The following is a 21,572-nucleotide window of genomic DNA, read 5'->3' as shown; positions in this document are numbered from 1 at the left end:
ACAGCGGGGCTTCAGACGAAGAAGTCATTTGGAACTCTCCTTATACTCAAATGTAAAAGGAAATGTATGTAGTCTGCTTTTAAGGCCATCAACGTGCTATCAACTGGATTTCCCACCAACCTCTGTACCAAATACATCGGGAAAAACTAAGGAAGTCTATTAAATGTTTAGTCGCTGGATAAAAAATAAGCATTAAGTCTGACATCTATGCATCTAAGTCTAAGTGGTTAGTGGCACAGAATCCAGTTGGAGGTCCATAACAAGTGGTGTTCCCCAGGGGTCAGTACTGGGTCCAGTCCTCTTCAATACATCCATCAATGACCTGGATGAAGGGATGGAATGTACCCTCAGCAAGTTTGCTGATGATACAAAACTGGGAGGGGTGTCTGACACATCAGAAGGCTGTGCCGCCATCCAGCGAGACCTGGCCAGGCTGGAGGGTTGGGCAGAGAGGAGCCTGAGGAAATTCAACAAGGGCAAGTGCAGGACGCTGCACCTGGGGAGGAATAACCCCTGCACCAGGACAGGTTGGGGGTGACCTGCTGGAGAGCAGCTCTGAGGAGAAAGACCTGGGAGTCCTGGTGGACAACAGCATGACCACAAGTCAGCAATGTGCCCTTGTGGCCAAGAAGGCCAATGGCATTCTGGGGTGCATCAGGAAGAGTGTGGCCAGCAGGTGGAGGGAGGTCATCCTCCCCCTCTGCTCTGCCCTGGTGAGGCCCCATCTGGAGCACTGGGTCCAGTTCTGGGCTCCCCAGTTCAAGAAGGACAGGGAACTGCTGGAGAGGGTACAGCAGAGGGCTACCAAGACGATGAGGGGCCTCGAGCATCTCTGTGCTGAGGAAAGGCTGAGGGACTTGGGTCTGTTTAGTCTGGAGAAGAGAAGACTGAGGGGGGATCTGATCAACGCCTATAAATACTTAAAGGGTGGGTGTCAGGAGGATGGGGCCAGGCTTTTTTCAGTGGTGCCCAGGGACAGGACAAGAGGAAATGGGCACAAACTGGAACATGGGAAGTTCCATCTCAACATGAGGAGGAACTTCTTTCCTGTGAGGGTGGCAGAGCCCTGGAAGAGGCTGCCCAGAGAGGTGGTGGAGTCTCCTTCTCTGGAGACATTCCAACCCGCCTGGACACGTTCCTGTGGGACTTGCTCTGGGTGGACCTGCTTTGGCAGGGGGTTGGACTGGATGATCTCCAGAGGTCCCTTCCAACCCCATAGCATCCTGTGATTCTGTATCACATTTAAATGGTTTACATTCTACCCAGCAAAGCGACTGTTTTTTCCCCTGAGCGGTGCCTGTGTGAGCACAGACCGACGCTGACAGTCCCTCAGAAAACCAGTTTTAGGATAATAACAGATAATGATGCAGCAGCCTTTTCCTCCAAAGAACAGCCCATCCCTCCAGTTTTTCAGCGTATAATCTTTCCTTTTCGCAGTCCCTGCGTGCGAGCAGCTGCTTTCCAAAGGGCTCTAATCGGGCTGGAACACACTAAAAGCTGTCAGAGGAAGGCGAAGAGGAAACGTCCCCATAATTGTCAGGTCTCTTAAACATAATGTAATCAACAGCACACGGAGAATACCGTGTTTAAATGATAATATTTTACAGTCACATACTGAGGTCACAAGGAACAGTTAAGTTCTTATCATCGGTACCGAACTAAGGGTTTTTCAACAGAGAACTTTTTGCTCGGAGCACAGATAACTACTTACGTCTGTCCTGCTCTAATTGCTGGGGAGTAATTCAATACTGCAGGTGACAAACGTCACAGCTAAAGCGGTAGTTGAATCCAGATGACAGACAGTGGCCAAATCCCAATGAATTTGGTTAAGAAATCACAGAAACATAGAATCACAGTTTGGGTTGGAAAGGACCTTAAAAACCACCCAGCTCCACCCCCTGCCCTGGGCAGGGACACCTCCCACCAGACCAGGTTGCTCAAAGCCTCGTCTGTGCTACAAAAAAAGGCCCCAAAGCCCCAAATGCGCCACAAGAGACAGAGGTGTCTTACATTCTCCCACCTGGAGTGGCAATTTCTTTTTGTACCCAAAATCTGGGACATTCTCCCTCTTCCCGTTGCTCGGATTTCACCTTCCTCTGCTCCTCCCTGCCATCCTTCGTGCTGCATCGACACTGCTAACTTCTTGCAGCAATCAATTACTTCATCATAACCTCGCCTACCTCGTCCACTGTCATTCAGACAGACTCGAGCCGCGCAGGCTCACCTTTATCCAAGTGCTTTTTCATCCTCTTTTAATCCTCAGACTTTCATTTTTCCCCCCTCATTCACTGGCAACTGATCGATATTCCTCCCAGTCTCTTCCTTTTTATTCCAGCTATGCCACATGCTCACGGGTCTCCAATGGAGACCTCCACATGGAGGACAAAGGAAGAGTAAACCCCAAAGTCCTCGCAATTGGCATCAAATACCATCTTTATTCATCACGTTCAACTCTGAGAGAAAATTCACCATTCCGGGAGCAGATCTGACTGCACACGGGGGCAGAGCAAGCTCTCGGCAACAGCTCCTGAAAACACTCGCATGGACATCGACAACATTCCGTTCAGACAATTCTTTAATATTAGAGGCAGCATCAATTCAGAGTCAGATTAATTACAACACAGAGTTATTCCAAAACACCAGGGAAGGGACAGCATCTGCCTGGATTCAAAGCCTCCCACTTCTCCTCCGAGTTTTGAGAAAGCAGCACTTATCTCTTCTCAGAACGAAGGAAATAGAGCACAAGCCTCTTAAGTCAGAGCTGGTATCTTTGTATTCAGTAGATCTAAGGGGACTTTTCGATTTAAAAAATTGGAAAATTCAATTAGAAAAGTACCTCTTGTGTGATCTTTCTTTTAGATCCAACAACAAGAGGTCACCACTTCTTGCTGCAACCTCAATTTTCTCTCACTTCTCTCACCCAAGCTGGGGACCACCTGATGTCAGACGTTACAGAATCAGCCAAAGAAACCACAAATCCAGCTCAGACAACTCAAATCCTCTCTGAATACATTCTTTCTTCATGTCAGAGCCATGCGTCTGGCGGTACGGTGAAACTTCATTAAGATTACGGTGTCTGCAGGAATTGCTGTCTACGCCTCATTCACTACTTTGGAATCCCACTGAGAAGCCGCCTCTATTTTGACCAACGCTACTTTCTCTTTCCTTGCCCATTTTCGTGCTACTCCTACACCCAAAGTCAGCAAAGAGCGTAAGGGAGAGGAAAAACAGAAATAAAACACCCAGTTCACAAAGCTGGGAAACAAGGGAGAAAAGAGAGAGCAGTAAAAATAAATGAGAACAAGTCTCAATAAATGAGAACAACCTGCAAGGTTTTGGTTATACACCCTTCCACACACTGATAACTCTCTTCAACACACTTTCAGTAACTTTAGTTATACCACTGGTAAATCAGAAAATAAAAGAGAAAGAGAAACAAATGATACAATGAGAATTAAAAAAAAAAACAACTAAAAACAGAACAAAAACGACAACACAAAATGAATGGCAATGACCTGTTAAAAAAACCCCAAACCTCAAGCCATCGTTAGACAGGAAGGATTTCTTCTCGTTTATTCAAAAAGAACATAGGAAAAGAATTCATGTATTCGTGTTCCCATATGGTGGGGCCTGCTCTTCAGAATATTGGCATTAAGAAAATGTACTGGTGGAAGTAACAAGGGCAAAATAACTCTAAATCTGCTATTACTATGGATTCGACAGCAAGAACTAGACTTGTACAGTCCAAATTACTCACATGCCGTTACTTTCTACAGAAGAAAGTGTGACCAAGCTTAAAAACTGTTTATCACTTTCAATAGGTTTTATGGAAATTATATATATATATATATATATACACCTGTTTGCACCTAGAAGTAGCAAAGAACACTTTACAGAATCATTAAAACTACTTACACATCAAATAACGGTACCCTTTAATGGAAGGAGACAGCCGAGCACAAGAGAAACACGACACAAGGTCGAATATGAACAATTTATTGATTAGTTTATCCTCATCCTCTCAACTACCAAAATCCTTCAAGTAAGCAGTTGAAGTGCGTGCGTGTTATTGGAGATGATGAATTCACCACCTCTGATTTAGGTATTCCTACACAGATGTACTGTGACAATTGCAGCAAAGCCATCGTCGTAATTCCAACCGAAACAAATCCCACCCCCCCCCCGGCTAATTGGTGCGGTAACGACAGGCAGCTCACATTGAGCTCATCTCGTCACCCGCCAAAGAGCACAACCTTCAGATGGTCACCAGCAACATTAATGTATTAGGAAGAAATTAAATCCATCAACTGGTTTCACAGTATAATTACAATAATAACAACTGTCAGATTTATTTTCATTAGACTAAATAAAAATAAATTCAGTAAGCAACAAACCAAACAGCATAAAAGCCTGGACTTCTGGGCCCTAACCTGGTCCTCCTCCTGACTGCTTTGTGACCCTGAGCAAACCAAACCATACCTCAGTTTTCCAGCCATAAAAGAATAATTCAAATCCTACTGTTTATCAGACACAGCCAGTGTTACGCTGTCAAGCGTAGGGGTTTCACAACCAACTAACACCCCACAGAGCTAAGCTTACAGCCGTGAAGGCCTGGGAGGAGGAAAAGGATTGATCAAAAAGCTGTTTTCCATCCTGACTCTTTCCTAGCAATATTCCAAGTGTGTTTCCCCCGAGAGGTTGCGTGCCACGAAGCAGTGCTGCAGAAAACCTGCGCCTTCAAGAACTTACCGTGATGACATCGAGAATGCTGAGAAGGCTGTGGACGTTGTCTCCTGCCAGCACCTCCTTCACCACCACTTCTGTCCCGTCCTGAAAACATAGAAGAGGAGATCACTGCGGGCTCACGGCTGCGGATCGGGCACGTACGGGGCACCTCACAAAGCTTAACTTGCTCTCATTCTCCCAGATACTCTGAGCAGCCCGAGAAGAAACCATCCCCCATTATAACTTGGATGCTTATTTTCTCTCTGCTCTAGCAGAAATGTGCTAATTCAAAGCACCAAAGTTTTAAACCACCATTCTAAAAGCGACAAAGAAACTAAAAGGCAGTTTTGTCCAGGGGGAGGTGTGACCTGCTCTTCTTTGCTCTGTAACAACAATAAAAAAAAAAATAAAAAATAAAAAAGCTTCCTTTACTCTGAGCCAGAATGAGCTCCCTTTACCGAGGGATTGCATGTCCAGAGGAAGTACAAAACAAAGAAAAGCAAAATGCAAAAATGTACAGAAATCAGTAAATTTGAGATAACTTACAAACACAAAATCCCTGCATTTTCAGCCATCAGAAAACTGTTCACACGTTAAAGCTACACTCAAGGTTCAGTCAGGAAGAAGGGGAGGAAAAAATAAGTCTAAACTGGCAGAAGGGATCGCAGGGGTTAGCACTCAACGTTTTAAGACTCACCCATAAAACAAACCATCATTTCTCTTCCCTTTTTACCCAAAAGTGAGTCTGAATCTTCCCCCTCCCAGGCAAACCTGCCGACTACCACGCGAGAATGTTCTGGAGCGACGTGTATGTGATCCCCATTCCCCTCTGTTTGGGGAACCACCAGCCAGGAGGAGAACACTTCATGGCCCTGCAGAACCCATTTGTGCCCCGTCCTCCCCCAAGAACTACGTAACCAGAGGGCGTGAGGACATTTCAGAATGTCTGATCGGCATCGTGTTCCGCTCTCTCATCGAAGATCGGGGGGATCACAGCTAAAAAACCTGATCTTTATAAATTAAATACCACAGCCCTGAAGGGTTGGAAGTAATCCCTTCTAAATCACTATGATTTAAATGTCTAAGTTTAATCAATGCTTAATGATTCATGGCAACCTATACGCTACGCCAACAGATTTATCTCAAGAACAGTAAATCAGTTTATTCTTACACTTTCTTGAATGCAAACTTCCAGCCTGCCTTCCTGCACGACGTAGATGCTGTTATCCAGCTGCCCCGGACGGAAGATGTATTCACCTTCGTGCAACTGCACATAGAACATGTGTTTGCACAGCTCCAGGAACAGAGGTTTCTCAAAGTGGCCAAGGACCCTGCAGAAAACGCAAAGGGAAACCTAAAATCACCACTGCCCTTGGAAAATCCTTCCTAAATTAAAGCCTCCCAGCGTGGAAATCAGGGGAACCCAGAGGCAGTTCACTGCAGTGCGACAGGAGCAGAACTCCCCGGTGCAGAAGCACAAGAGCACCGTGAAACGCTTAAAACTGAAAATACTGGAGGTCCTTTTTTGAGCAGCACCGCGAGCGATGCCAGCACGCTCAGAAGATGTATATCCAGCCTTCCTCAAACAAACATAACCTTTGAAGGGGAAGAAATACAAAAACCTGCAATAGATTCACACACTGCATGAAAAAAATTACTCTTTGGAACCTTCCCTTTTAATATAGCTTCCCTGTCCAGGGAATCGGACCACATGAGAAATACGGAAAACAAAGGGAAAAATCCCTGTCGTGCACATCCTTGTAAGTTTGGAATATTCCATCTCCTGCAGGTACCGTGCAGCTGGACTCCTGTGGTACTGGAACTCGTCAGGCAGACAGACAGACGCGCCTTAAACCCGCTCGTTCTGTGCGCAGGACCAGAAGGGCCCTTCCTACAGCTCCATCAGCTCCACATTTAACAGCACCAATCAATCAAAATCTACTGCAACATCAATTAGTCATAGGAGATCATAATTTCACAGTAGAAAGTTCAGATGATTTAAATAACAGTTTTATTACAGTATGTCTGACCTTCAGGACTAAATTATATCATAACTGGGAGAAAAATGCACACACACAAACAAAGCCAGAATTAGAGGCTCTTTGCTGAGTCAGCAAAATCACCTTGACTGAAGGGGCACAAAGCCCATCCCTTCCTCTCAGCCCACCAAAGAGCTGGGAGGATTAAGCTGACTTTGATTCTGCAACCTTTTGAGCCACAGAAATAAAAGATTCTGCAGTTTAGAGTTGTCAATGAGGAATCCAATTAACATTTAGCAATTATGATGCCTTTCTGGACCAAAAAATTACCTGGTGTTGTCTAAAGTGAATTTTAAAAAAGTACTAACAGAAATCTGCTCATGTTAGAAAAGCTTTATTATCATTATCCCCAAATCAAATTTAGGCCACTAATCCACGTCCTTCTTTTTTTTTAAAAAAAAAAAAAAAAACAAAACCCACACTCAACTGTTTTCTTCATGTTTCTAGAAAATTAGAAGTCATTTATTCTCTCCCCGTGCTCAGATGAACTTTCAGTCAACTGCTTAAAGATTCTGCCCACATAGTGATAAAACTGGTCTTGACTTAAAGGCTTGACACAAACCGCTAAATATGTAGCTCACTCTAACATCCGGCGAAAGCAAAATCCAAGCTTCTCTTTCCGTTTGACATTACCTAACGTTTTTAAGCATGTACAGGACTTCCGATGGCAAATGGGAATTCTTTGCATCAAATTCAGCCAGGTCAGCCTCTAGCAAAGAGGGAGGCGGTTCTTTCGGCTGCAGGGTCGGACACTCCTTCTTAATACGCAGAATCCTACAAAGAAAAACACGTCAGAAAGTTCAGGAATTCTCCTCGTTTGTCTTAAGTACGGGCTCTCTGCTGACACCAGAGGCTGGCTGCAATATTAAATGCACATCACACCAAGGTACACATTATCTAGTAGATAAAACGTTCCACCCTCCTGCCCTTCTCGAGCAAAGCCAGAGACTGTGCTGCACAAACCACTCCATTCCCGCAAACTTCCCAGCATAAACCCCCCCATTCCAGCAACTTCTCAGCATAAACCCCTCCATTCCAGCAACTTCCCAGCAAAACGCCGGGCTGAGGCACAGCTGTGAAAAACCAGCAGCTACGGAAGAGCGCTGCGCTGGGGATAGGTTCCACACCACAAACAAAAAACCCACAAAACCAGCCTCCAGGGCAGGAATTTTCCCCTTTCCCAAAAGCCCAAGTACCTTTTAGCCAAAGATAAAACCTTTGCCCGCTTCCGCATCCTTTGGCGTGGCATGGTGTTCCCGACCAGAGAGTTTGGAAGAGTTCTAACCTAGGTGGAAATAACGAAGTTATGATGAAGTTGGGGTTGGAACTCCATGATCTTTAAGGTCCCTTCCAACCCGAACCATTCTATGAAATAATGAAAATAAAAACATTCACTAAAAACCAAAACAAACAAAAAAACCCCAAACCAACCCACTAGCTCCAACCCTGCAAAGGCTCCAACTCATCAGAACATGAGCTGAGTGAAGCACTCACACAAGACCTTGGAGGACTGGAACAACACCTACTCCAGGAACAGTTTCTTTCCGGAAAGCGAGTGTATTTTGGTTTTAATAAGCAACTACTGCGGTGGTAATGGATGGTAGAGGGAAAAAAAAACCTTAGTTATATGGTTCTCACGCACAAACACTCAACAACAGGCAGAGAAAGGCATGTTTAGTTTGGAGCAGAGGAGGCTGAGGGGAGACCTCATTGTCCTCTACAGCTACTTGAAAGGAGGGTGTAGAGAAGTGGGTGTTGGCCTCTTCTCCCAAGGGAATAATGACAGGAGCAGAGGAAATGGTCTGAAGTTGCGGCAGGGGAGGTTTAGATTAGATATTAGGAAGAATGACTTTACTGAGAGGGTGGTCGGGCACTGGAACAGCCTGCCCAGGGAGGTGGTGGAGTCGCCATCCCTGGAGGGATTTAAGGAACGTGTAGACATGGCACTGCAGGGCATGCTCCAGTGCCTGAGATTTGTAGGGGGGTTTTTTTGTGTGTGTGTGTGTGTGGTTGGACTCGGTGATCTCAGAGGTCCTTTCCAACCATGACGACTCTGTGATTCTGTGATTTAAGGCTCCAGTCCTCCTATGGTGGTCTGTGATGGTGACAAACCAGGGCTGTGCTAGTTTTTGAGCCGGTGACAAACAGCACCGCAGACACCCAGTGAGGCTTTTGCTGGTTTTGAACAGTTCCTAAGTGCCACCTTCTGGAGAAAGCCAACAACTGCGAGACCGAGAAAAAAAAAAAATCTCATTACTTTCAAAACATTACTAGTTCCGTCTGTTTCTCCGGGAGTTGAATCCCAGGAAAAGGTTTCTCTCACAAAAAAAGAAAAAAACAAAAAACAAAAACAAAAATTTAATTAGTTTGGAGACTCACATTGTAATGTGTTTTTTTTTAGAAAGTAAAATCTTGGTATTTTATCAAAAATACATGGAGTACACAGTCAACAGCAGTTTGTAATGTTCTATGTCTTATTTAGGAATAAAAACAAGGTCTAAAACCCCAAAGCAAAGCTACCTGAGATGATTTTGCCATGTGGAATTCTAAGCATTCTTTACTTTTGTGTGTTACACACAACCAGCCCTGCTAAAGAACATTAAACTGAAGAAGTTGCCGGCAACACACACGATTTCCTTTCACTGGGGGCTTTTTCTGGGCAAGTTCTACATAAAGGCTGACCTGCAACTCCAAAGCCAGGTTCAGGGAGTCATCTCCTCCCTCCACAACCAAACACAGCCCCACAACTGATTATTAAAAACAAGACAGTGTCTAATTATTAAGCCCAAGTATTTGCCTTCACTTCAAAAAAGCTGAGCAGCGTGCGAGGCTGGCCTGGGTTGAGAGACACAGGAATAACTTTTCTTCTAATGCTGGGGAAAATTACACTTTTAGAAGACTCTAGTGTCTGAATTTCTGAAAATATTTACTTTATAGCCAGCCAGGCTCTGTGGGATTCAAGGTCAGTGTTTCCGAGCCTTGCCAGGGGCAGGGACAAGGAGGAGCAAGGCCTGGGCGTTTGACCCAGGCTGGCCAACAGGAGTGTTTCATACCATGAACGGCACATCCAATATAAATTAGAAAAGTTTGCTGCCCAGCTCTCTCTCTCCCTGAAGGCGGCGGGTCCAGACAACTCCTTGCCCCGGTGCCGGAGCCCTGAGCCCTTCCCTTCCTCCTGAAGCCATTGCGCTCCCAGTGTCCCACACTGGCTGTCCCTGCTGGGAGGGCACAGCTCCTGCTGATATAGATGGCTGAGGATAATTCCTGTATATCCTGTATCAGTATCGGGATTAATACTGGTTCTTTAGTATTATTGTTAATTATTTAGTCTTAGTCTATTAAATCTATTTATACTTCAGCCCTTGTGTTTCTTTGTGTTCCCCGATTCCCCTTTCCAGGTGGGGAGGGGTCATCGGGTGAGAGAATAATTGTCTAACGATGATAGATTGTTATGGGTTCTCTCAAACCATAACAGAGGCAGGGGGCCGTGGTGGCTCACAGGAGGAAGTGTTCCTCAGCAAGCAGTGACTAACGAAGGAAGTTTACTTACCTGTACGTTATTTTTCTACAGGTGTTGTTTTAAGTGCCCTGGCAGTGTGGGCGCACACCCAGACTCGAGTGGGGTGTCCCTAGGGCACAGCTGGGACACCCCAGCTCTGCTACAGTCCCCACAGGGGCCAGTCCCGATCCCACCTCGCAGCTCCCCGGGGCTGAAGCGTCCATCGGACCCACACCCTGGCTGTGACCCCACAGGACGGCGGGCAGGGAGCACTTATTGCCATCAAAATAGCCTTTTCCTTCACCTGTATCTCCAGATACAAGTGAGCAACAACCATTTGCTACGGTAAAAAGGGGTCGGAGTCCCCACCTGAGTATCACGGAATCGTCAGAGTTGGAAGGGACCTCTAGAGACCATCTAGTCCAACGCCCCTGCCAAAGCAGGGTTGCCCAGAGCACATCACTCAGGAGCATCCAGGTGGGGCTTGAAGATCTCCAGAGAAGGGGACTCCACACCCTCCCTGGGCAGCCTGTTCCAGGGCTCTGCCACCCTCACCGGAAAGAAGTTCTTCCTCATATTTGAATGGAACTTCCCATGTTCCAGCTTGTGCCCATTGCCCCTCGTCCTGTCACTGGGAACCACTGAAAAGAGTCCAGCTCCATCCTCCTTCAACCCACCCTTTAGATACTTGGAAGCGTTCATAAGGTCTCCCCTCAACCTTCTCTTCTCCAGGCTAAAGAGTCCCAGCTCTCTCAGCTTTTCCTCATCAGGGAGATGCTCCAATCCCTCCATCATCTCCGTGGCCCTTCGCTGGGCTCTCTCCAGTAGTTCCCTGTCTCTCTTGAACTGGGGAGCCCAGAACTGGACACGGTATTCCAGTTGTGGCCTCACCAGGGCAGAGTAGAGGGGGAGAATGACCTCCCTTGACCTACTGGCCACACTCTTCCCTGTGCAGCCCAGGGTTCCATTGGCCCTCTTGGTGACAAGGGCACATTGCTGGCTCACAGACAGTTTACTATCCACCAGGACCCCCAGATCCTTCTCCTCAGAAGTGCTTTCCAGCAGGTCCATCCCTAACCTATATTGGTGCCAGGCATTCTTACTCCCCAGATGCAGGACCCTACACTTGCCCTTGCTGCACAGATTTTAGTATGGGAAGAGTTGAACAGGGAAGGCACCTCAGCCTCCAGGACCTTCTGTACAAGCTTGTAACCAACCCAAACACAAACCCTCTGCCACTCGTGACACCTCTGCGAAGGTGAGTTGTTTTCACCATGGGGATACTGTCAGTCAGAAAAAAAAAAAGGAATCTCACATTCCACATACACTCTGTATTTTGAGGAGAAAGACAGGAAGATTAAACTCTTCAGTCAAATGAAACCCAGGCGATGGGCGCTGAACACCCAGCACGTCTACTGAGATTAACCTCATCCATTAAAGACACGTCCGCCTTCAGGTTTCCTCAAGCCTTCTCGTGGCAATTTCCCAGGAAAAGCCACTTGTAAAGACAAAAGTAAGAAACAAACAAGCAAAAAACAGCCCTAAATATCCAACAGGCAGCCATAGACATGAAGGATTTAACCAACTGATGCAGAAACAGATTCCTGATTGATGGAAAATTCTTGAGGAGACCTTCCGGAATAACAGGGCAGGAACAACATTGGAAGAGGACCCTGAGGGACAGGTAGTTATTCCTTGTGACAATCCAAGGCAAAGAGGTCAATCTCGGGATAAACCCCTCTTGAACAGTCTCTGATGAGACAGTCTGATGAGTCCTACTTGCAATTCAGTACAAGACAACAGGAGCTCATACGCTGAAGCGCTTGGTGCTCCTCACAGGGAGAGGGCAGAAAGGTAAACCCGGGCATCTGCTCCATGGACAGGCTCACAGGGGAAAGGAGGTGCCAGCTTTGAACTTAACAGCAGTTAAAGTCATTATCTGAAAAGGACAATCCTGAATATGGGCACTGAATGTCTCGAACATAATCCTAAATACTGAGAAAGGGGATGGAGCCAGACTCTCCTCACTGGTGCCCAGTGACAGGACAAGAGGTATCGGGCACAAACTGGAACACGGGAAGTTCCATCTCAACATGAGGAGGAACTTCTTTCCTGTGAGGGTGGCAGAGCCCTGGAAGAGGCTGCCCAGAGAAGTGCTGGAGTCTCCTTCTCTGGAGACATTCAAACCCGCCCGGACACGTTCCTGTGGGACCTGCTCTGGGTGGACCTGCTCTGGCAGGGGGTTGGACTGGATGGTCTCCAGAGGTCCCTGCCAGTCTGGGATTCCATGTAAGACAGATTACTGTAGGTATATAAAAACCATCAACTCCATAGTGGAGTAGTTAGATTTCCCCCTACCCTCAGTGTCTGCAAATATTCTTGAAAGAGGAAAGAACAAGAAGCTATTGCTGTTCCATCGGCAATTCAGGCAGAATTGCAGGAGCTCTGAAACATCCCCAAAATTCCAGTGACGTTCTATGTTGAAGGCCCTGGGCCAGGCTAAGCAAATGCAGCATCGTGAAGTTTACAACATCTCCCAAAATGGATTTTAATCTGTACTTCCCTCTCGCCGCTTACCTTTCTCATGATCTTCCGCCCGTAGAACATCACTTTGTCTCGCTTGCGAAACCTGTACTGAGGCACGTGCGGCTGGAGTTGTTCTGAAACAGAGAAGGGGCATCACATCAGAACCCATCCACAGCTCTACGCAGAGGGAAAGAAAACCAAGCACAGGCTGTCAGCGTTGCTCCCTCCGTAACAGCTCCGGCTCCTGTCTGCTGAGCGTCAAGCTCTGATGGCCAGCCTTTGGAATTTAAACCCACACAAAATACCTCGTTACCCAACCCTGGGGAGCCAAACCAGAGCAGGGAAGAGCTGGCTTGAGGCTCTGTCTAACCGCTGGAGGAGATAAAACAGCTCTCCAAACAGATCCAAGGATAAAGTAATCTTAATCTCACAAAGGAAACCTCTAATTCACCTGGTTCTCCTTACTCTAACAGTTAAACGGCAGCAGGTTTGAAATTATTTGCCTGCCGACTGAGCCAGCAATGTGCCCTTGTGGCCAAGAGGGCCAATGGGATCCTGGGCTGCACAGGGAAGAGTGTGGCCAGTAGGTCAAGGGAGGTCATTCTCCCCCTCTACTCTGCCCTGGTGAGGCCACAACTGGAATACTGTGTCCAGTTCTGGGCTCCCCAGTTCAAGAGAGACAGGGAACTACTGGAGAGAGTCCAGCGTAGGGCAACAAAGATGATGGAGGGACTGGAGCATCTCCCTGATGAGGAAAGGCTGAGAGAGCTGGGACTCTTTAGCCTGGAGAAGAGAAGGTTGAGGGGAGACCTTATGAACGCTTCCAAGTATCTAAAGGGTGGGTTGAAGGAGGATGGAGCCGGACTCTTTTCAGTGGTTCCCAGTGACAGGACAAGGGGCAACGGGCACAAGCTGGAACATGGGAAGTTCCATTCAAATATGAGGAAGAACTTCTTTCCGGTGAGGGTGGCAGAGCCCTGGAACAGGCTGCCCAGGGAGGGTGTGGAGTCCCCTTCTCTGGAGATCTTCAAGACCCACCTGGATGCTCCTGAGTGATGTGCTCTGGGCAACCCTGCTTTGGCAGGGGAGTTGGACTAGATGGTCTCTAGAGGTCCCTTCCAACTCTGACAACTCCATGATTCCGTGACTGATACTAAGGCTACCACACACTAGAGAAATAAAAACCTCGAGCGTCCTGCACCTGACAATTACGAATCCCGTGTTCAGGCCTGGGTCAGGGAATCAACACAAGTTCTTCATCCTTTTAAAGTTCTTTTCCCGCAAGAACCACTAGCTTCACAGCAAGCAATTATTACAAACTGGCGTAGAATCTACCGCGTATTATTACAAAATACTGAAGGTAGCTGAGAAAACTGGTTTTAAAACATATGTAACTTTTTTTTGAGTACTTACTAGACTGTTTCACTCTTCTGTAAACGACAAACACAACAATTGCTATCAGCAGTAACGCAACTGCAGCTCCAATTGCCATCCCCGTCAGCTGTGAGAGGAATTGAGAGGAAATAAGTTACTAACTTCTAAAGTTGAAAATTATTAAGTACTTTTTGCAGGGCTGAAGAACACTTAGCTCAGTAAGATGTCTAAAAGTCCAGCATATTCATAAATACTTAATTTTTAATTAAAACATCACGCATGCAAGAAGTTGAAACCACATCAGTATCTCACTCGTAGGCTCCACATGCAAAATATTCAGCATTTTTGCCCCTCAAGATCAATGAGCTGATCAACTCCACGTACATGGGATGAAATAACAGGAATTAATTCCTGCCTCAGGCACAGCGACAACGAAAACACAAACACTCGGACTCTGACACTGACTTAGCAGAGTTCTTAGAAGTTAGGAGAAGCTCCACACTATTGATGCACACAGAGCCTTTCATCCCGTTGACCGAAGCTCTACGTTACCATAGTGGTCTGTATCCTGTCCTCTATGAACTGAAGAATTTGCGTTCCGCCTGCTGCTGGCACAGCCTAGAACCAAACGGAAAGAGAAATTAGTTTCCCATAACTGGCGAAAAGCTTCCGTAAAAACATCTCCCCGCCTGCTCTGGTGCATACAACGCAAGTGGGTTGTATTTTCCAGCGTCTGTCTTTCAACTACAGCCCACTTTGCAAACACAAGGCACACCGTGGAGATGGGGTCAGTACTGGAGTTCACTGGTGTGAGTTCAACGCGTTCCTAAATAGTCATAAACCAGGCTCAAAACAGCGAGGCGGTAACTTTTCTGACGACTCGATGTTATTCAGAGCAACAAGGACGAGAACTGAACGTAAAGGACTTTGTGAGATTGAGAAAAGAAGTAATAAAACAGCCGAACGAATTCACCACACAAATAGCGTTAGGAGATGGGAAAAAGCTCTAACCTCAGGTGTAGAGTCCTGGGGCCTGAGCCCACTGTTGTTATTCAGGAAAAAAAACTGGAAGTTAAAGTATCGTCTCACAAAGGCCAGCTCAAAACTCGCCAGAATGGGGGGAAAAAGCAAACTAAACATTAGGAACAAGTGGAAAAAAAATGAGTACCAGGACAGGTATGTCCCCTTGTAAGTCTCGGATCTTACAAATAGTTGAATTTTAAGTATTACACGCAGTTCTGGTCCCAGTTTTTGCCCTCAGTTCCAGATCTGGATGACTTCTTAATTTAGCTTTGCCACTGTCCTGGGTTGAGAGACACAGGACTAACTTTTCTTCTAATGCTGGGGAAAATTGCACTTTTAGAAGACCCTAGTGTCTGAATTTGGGAAAATATTTACTTTATAGCCAGCCAGGCTCTGTGGGATTCAAGGTCAGTGTTTCCGAGCCTTGCCAGGGGCAGGGACAAGGAGGAGCAAGGCCTGGGCGTTTGACCCAGGCTGGCCAACAGGAGTGTTTCATACCATGAACGGCACATCCAATATAAATTAGAAAAGTTTGCTGCCCAGCTCTCTCTCTCCCTGATGGCGGCGGGTCCAGACAACTCCTTGCCCCGGTGCCGGAGCCCTGAGCCCTTCCCTTCCTCCTGAAGCCATTGCGCTCCCAGTGTCCCACATTGGCTGTCCCTGCTGGGAGGGCACAGCTCCTGCTGATATAGTTGGCTGAGGATAATTCCTGTATATCCTGTATCAGTATCGGGATTAATACTGGTTCTTTAGTATTATTGTTAATTATTTAGTTTTAGTCTATTAAATCTATTTATATTTCAACCCTTGTGTTTCTTTGTGTTCCCCGATTCCCCGTTCCGGGTGGGGAGGGGTCATCGGGTGAGAGAATAATTGTCTAACGACGATAGATTGTTATGGGTTCTCTCAAACCATAACAGCCACCAAGAGAGGAATGAAGTTCACGCCGAGAGTGGCCAAACTAGTTTCTCTCAGGAAATTCATTCCAGTTCTACAGCACAAGTAAAACTCCTGCCTGACCAGTCCACACAAAGGGCTCCCGGTCTCCGTTTGTCTCCTTCGGTTGCTTTAACACGGCATAGCGACAATTTATTTTCCCAGCATTAGTCAAACTAACTCTCTCCCTGTTATTACCAGACTGTTATCAGTGGGATTGTCGCAGAAAGTCACAAGAATTTGAAAACAAAAAAAAACAAAAAAAAAAAAAAAAGAGTTGAAAATTTGCTAGGAACAAATACAACACATTCCGGTAAAACAGGGCGAGTTGTTGGTATAAATCTATTGTGGTCACTTAATTTATTTCCCCTTGACGGCGTCAGGGACACGCACAGTTCTGCTGCCGTCCAGGCCCATGGGATCTCAAATAACATCCAAAATAGTAGTTGCCAACTGCCACTCGCATCGCTGCTACACGAGCGGAGGAACCAAATTCACGAGCAAAAGAATAAAATACAGGTGCACAGAGCGAGCCCTCACGCCTCGCTACGGAAAACCAGCCAGGGAAAGTAGAAATTCCCATCTCCAAGCAAAACTGAGAGGTTCTCGCAAGGTTTCTCACAAACCCCAGTGAGAACGTGGTATTCTCAAGCACGGACAATCCTTGCGGAAAAGCTGGAGAGACGGAAGCAGTTATTGTTACGTGACAGCTCCTGGGAGAGGTCTGAGGTCACGGTGAAGTCACCAGCTCTTGCAGGACCCTCCCGTCAGCCCGAGCCCGCGGGAGCTCCCTTTGCAGGGTGACAGCCAGCACCGACGCTCGGGGACGTCACAGGAGCCTTTCCCAGCCCCAAACAGTTCTCGGACACAAAACGCGTGTGGAACAACCCTGCAAAGACCCTCACTCCATCGGGAAACGGAGCAATGACGTGCAAAGAGTATTTATTAAGGAGCATTTGTCTGCTTTTTCCAATGATGTTGACATTTCATTAAGAAAACGAGAATTAACAGTAATTAACAAAAAAAAATACAGCTACATAAATAAAGCACACGCTCCCCCCCGAGTCCCAAGCGCAGAACAGGCAGCTCTGCTGGGGGATTAACAACTCCACCAACTCCAAAGGCAGACAGCGAGACATTCCCCGCTCAGGGAGGGAGGGGTGGGAAACGCTTACCGGCGCCGAAAGCAGGGCCTTGAAATTCGGGGTGCCCCCCCCCCCAAAAAAAAACATCGGAGTCCTCCCAGCTCCCGGGCACACGGCTCCACACGCCTGCGGCCGACTGCAGGTACTCCAGCTTCCCAAAACCCTTTGGCCCAAAGGCTAAAGCTCTGATCAGGAAAGGTTCTTTCCAAAGTAAAAGCATCCAAAGACGTTACGCGAATGTTACGGGATCGGGTACGTGTTAGGGTTTGAAGAAGCCACAACAATTTATTGTTGTTTAGATGATTATTCTCTCACCCTTCCCCGCCCGGGAAGGGGAATCGGGAAAAAGAAGGAAACCCAAGAGTGGACATCGAAACAGATTTAATAGAAGAAGACTAGATAATTAACACTAGTGATAATAAAGAACAAATATTGATCCCGATACCACTATAAAACATACAAGGATTATAATCAACTGATTCTATCGGCAGGAAGCCGTGCTCTCCCAGACGATGTGGGACCCTGCGAGCGCCGCGGGGCTGGGACGGAGGGAAGGGTTCAAGGCTCCAGCACCGGGACAAGGAGTTCTCAGGAGACAGAACCCCCCCAGCAAACTTGCTAATTTCTATGGAACGTGACGTTCACGGTATGAAATAACCCTGTTGGCAGCTTGGGTCAAGTGCCCGGGTCTCGCTCCTCCTCCTCCTCATCCCCACACCCAGGGAGCTGGAGAACACCGAGACCTTGAATCCCACATCCCAGAGCTGGCTGTAAAGTAAATATTTTCACAAATTCAAGACACTGGAGTCTTCTGGCAGTGCAGCCTTCCCGAGCGTTAGAAGAGACCTTACTGAAAAGTAAAATTCCTGAGAGAAATCAATCCCGTGTGGCTCACGCCAGGCCAGCACGGGGCCGTCCAGCCCCAGGAACCACTAATGGGGAAAGAACTATGTCCCGAAGGGAGAGCGGAGCGATCCTACCTCCAGGCTGGTGCTGTTGGCCTCCTCCTCCATCGCGGGGGTACGGCAGGAGCTGGCGTGTCAAGAAACGACGAGCAGAGGGCGTTAGGAGATGAGGCAACCCCTGCCCCAAAGTCCCGGAGCCCCACCGGCTGCGTCCCCCCGGCCCGGCCGAGCGCCGCGACCCCGGAGAACGGCGTTACCGTTCACTCACCGTCCCCCTGCTTCGCGCTGACCGACAAACCCCGGCAAGGCTCGCGCAGAGGCGGCGCTACCGGGACCGGCGGCTGCGGAAGGCCCCCGGGGAGCGGGGGACAGGACCTCGCTCCGACCCCTCCGGAGCGCGGCTGCGGCCCCTCTGCACCCCCCGGTCACGGCGGCCGGGCCCTCGCCCCCTCCCGTTAAACAGACACGGAGCGTTAATGGACAGCCTCCCGCCAGCCCCGCGGGCACCGCCGCCCCCAAACCCCGGGCCCCGGGCCCCCACCACCGCTCCCCGAACCGGGCCTGGTCCCGGTCCCGGTCCCGGTCCCGGCCCCTCACCCGCCGCCGCCTCCCCAGGAGCCGCCCGGGTCAAAGGTCACCCCCGCGCCCGGGGGCGGAGGTCGCGGAGGGAAGACCCCACCCGCCGCCGTCCGCCGAGGGCAAGCGGCAGGCCCCGCCCACGCCCCGCGCCGCTCGCTTCTGATTGGACGGGACAGACCCCACCCCCGCGGCCAATGGCCCGCGGTCGCCGCGGGGCCACGATAGGCGCTGCGGATTGGCTGGCGCCCGCCGGCCAATGGGAGCGGGCGGTGTTGGCGTGTGGGGAGGCGGGAGCGCCCTGAGGTGAGGGGAGCGGCGGCGGAGCGGGAGCGGACTCGGCGCGCCTTGGGGAGGCTGCGGGTGCTCGGCCATGGGGCTGCTGACCGAGCTGGCCCGCGGGCTAGTGCGGGGCGCCGACCGCATGTCCCCCTTCACCAGCAAGCGCGGCCCGCGGACCTACAACAAGGGCCGGGGCGCCAGGAGGCCGGGCGTGCTCACCTCCAACAGGAAATTCATCCGCATCGAGAAGATGGTGCCGCAGTTCATCGTCCCCGACCTGGAAGGCTTCAAGCTCAAACCCTACGTCTCGTACCGCGCCCCCCAGGGCTCTGAGCCGCCCATGACGGCCAAGCAGCTCTTCACCGAGGTGGTGGCTCCCCACATTGAGAAGGACGTGAAGGAAGGCACTTTTGACCCCAACAACCTGGAGAAATATGGCTTCGAGCCCACGCAGGAGGGCAAGCTCTTCCAGCTCTTCCCCAAGAACTATGTGCGGTAGTGAGGAGGGAGTGAGGAGCAGGGGCTCCCGGGGCTGCCGTGGAAGAGCATCGCCGCACAAGGAAGAGCATCGCCGTCCTGTGAGACACAACCTGCACCAGCAAACACGGGACAGCTTCTGTCACTGGCTATTAAAAGCAAATCCTTCCACTTTGTCTTTCTACAATGTCTGATTTAAAATGCTGTGGGGAAATGGGGGGGTTAAATTCCCAATCCTGGCTAAGGAAAGCGTTACTCGTGCCTTGCACTGTGTGTGTAGTTGTGTTGTGTGAGCGCGCAGGTGTCCAGACAAGAGCTGATTGACCAAGCGCTGACAATCAGCAGGAGGCAGTTTTTTTCCAGGCTGCTGAAACAACATTCCTTCCTTCTGGGAAGGAATTTCTGTTTTCTGGGGAGAGGGCACATCCGATCTCCTTGAGGGAGGGTCTGGCGTTCCTGGCTGTGGAGGGCTGGCCGCTGCAAGCCGGCCCCAGTCCAGGAGCGCCGCCCCGCTCACCCCGAGAGAGGGGACCCCTCGCTGATTTACCCCCTGCCCCAACGACATGTTCCACCAAACCAGGAGCGAGACCCCCAACAGGCCAAACCAAGGCTGCACCTAAACCCTCTCTCAGAGAGACTCGTGGCTTACCTTGAATGCCACCATTTTTCCAGACTTTCCCAAGCCTTAAAGCTACTCTTTCTTTTAGAGTAAATCAAGATACAGTTAATAGCTGCATTTCGGGTCTGTTCCTTAGTGCAGCTGCTGGAAGTTACAAGATAACTGTTTACATTTGAAATGTATCTCAAGAATTGTTATTTTTTGACATGTTCCTAGAAGAGCAGTGTCTGGCTGTTCATCAAATTAACTGGATACAAGTGACGTTGCTATGACCCTCGTTGTGACACTGGTTGAAGTAGAAACTGCTAAATTCCAAATGTTTTTGGTAATAGCATGTTTTCTCTGACACCCAAGTGCTGGAGTCTTTTGAGAAAATTATCCCTCTGTGCGACGGTTCTGTGTCCCTCCCTAGAGGTACTCGGGAGTTTATTTTCCATGAAGTTTTTCCAAACTGCAAAGCTTAAGCATTAGAGAATTAAATTGCAATGAAAACGTTCACTTTTGGAGAAAGGAAGCACGTTCAGTGTGTTTTCTGTGAGCATCCAGCCTGTCGTGACGATTGCCAGATGAGTCCTTAAAGCGGTGTTTAAAAAAAAAAAAAATCTATTTTCAGGTTGTTTAAGAAAATACCTGTTTTCAGGGCTGGCCGGGGCTGTGCTGGCGGGGAGAGGATGCTGCGCTGCCTTCTGCTGCTTGCTGCCGCAGCCCCGGGGAACCGCAGGGGAAGGAGGAGTTGTCAGCGCAGAGGGTTCAGGAAACCAGGGCGAGGGAAGGGACAGTTTTCTAATTAATTTAGCCCGACCTGCATTTTTCACTTATTTTTTTTTAGCTCATCAGAATAATGCTGATACAGAAGCAGTTTTCTGCCTTCAGCTCTGGATGCTGTGGGTGGTGCTTTGCCCCTTCCTTTCAGAGGTGTCGCGTTTTTAGGTCCCACCTCGCGCTTTCCGGAAGGGCCAGGAGAGGTGAGCACGAGGCTGGAGAGCAGGAGGTCCCGTGCCCTTGGACACCAATACAGCCTGGTCTCAGATTCATAGATTGGTCCAGGCCGGAAGGGACCTCCAAAGGTCATCTAGTCCGACCTCCCCGCAGTCAGCAGGGACACCCCCAACCAGACCAGGTTGCCCAGGGCCTCGTTGAGCTTCACCTTGAATGTCTCCAGGGAAGGGGCCTCAACCACCTCCCTTGGCAACCTGTTCCAGTGTTCCACCACCCTCATGGTAAAGAACTTGTTCCTAATATCCAATCTAAATCTGTTCTTCTCCAGCTTAAAACCATTGCCCCTCGTCCTGTCACTGCAGCCTTTGGAAACAGACCCTCCCCAGCCTTCCTGTAGCCCCCCTCAGGTACTGGAAGGCCGCTATTAGGTCTCCCCGGAGCCTCCTCTTCTCCAGGCTGAACAACCCCAGCTCCCTCAGCCTGTCCTCGTAGCAGAGGTGCTCCAGC

At 48.9% G+C, this 21,572-nt stretch overlaps 2 protein-coding genes across 3 annotated transcripts in view; one reads left to right on the top strand and one right to left on the bottom strand.

Moving 5' to 3' along the window:
• Positions 1-18,280, bottom strand: part of PNPLA7 (patatin like domain 7, lysophospholipase) — a 146,928-nt gene extending 128,648 nt beyond the window's left edge. For both annotated transcript variants that reach the window (XM_074160969.1, XM_074160970.1), the window contains exons 1-8: positions 18,248-18,280; positions 14,716-14,781; positions 14,203-14,290; positions 12,841-12,923; positions 7,961-8,049; positions 7,398-7,538; positions 5,897-6,056; positions 4,750-4,830 (exon numbers count right to left, since the gene is read on the bottom strand). In XM_074160969.1, the coding sequence (XP_074017070.1) occupies positions 4,750-4,830; positions 5,897-6,056; positions 7,398-7,538; positions 7,961-8,049; positions 12,841-12,923; positions 14,203-14,290; positions 14,716-14,781; positions 18,248-18,280 (741 nt within the window). The remainder of the gene's footprint in view (positions 1-4,749; positions 4,831-5,896; positions 6,057-7,397; positions 7,539-7,960; positions 8,050-12,840; positions 12,924-14,202; positions 14,291-14,715; positions 14,782-18,247) is intronic.
• Positions 18,281-19,042: 762 nt separating this feature from the next.
• On the top strand, positions 19,043-19,671 carry MRPL41 (mitochondrial ribosomal protein L41). Its single transcript, XM_074161286.1, has one exon. It carries the CDS (start codon positions 19,122-19,124, stop codon positions 19,527-19,529), a length of 408 nt encoding a protein of 135 aa, XP_074017387.1. The 5' UTR covers positions 19,043-19,121; the 3' UTR covers positions 19,530-19,671.
• Positions 19,672-21,572: the final 1,901 nt, after the last annotated feature.

The sequence above is a fragment of the Numenius arquata genome, chromosome 19 (assembly GCF_964106895.1).
Source record: "Numenius arquata chromosome 19, bNumArq3.hap1.1, whole genome shotgun sequence".
Taxonomy (NCBI): domain Eukaryota; kingdom Metazoa; phylum Chordata; class Aves; order Charadriiformes; family Scolopacidae; genus Numenius; species Numenius arquata.
Note: the sequence above shows the minus strand (reverse complement) of the source record. Positions and strands in the feature narration are given on the sequence as shown.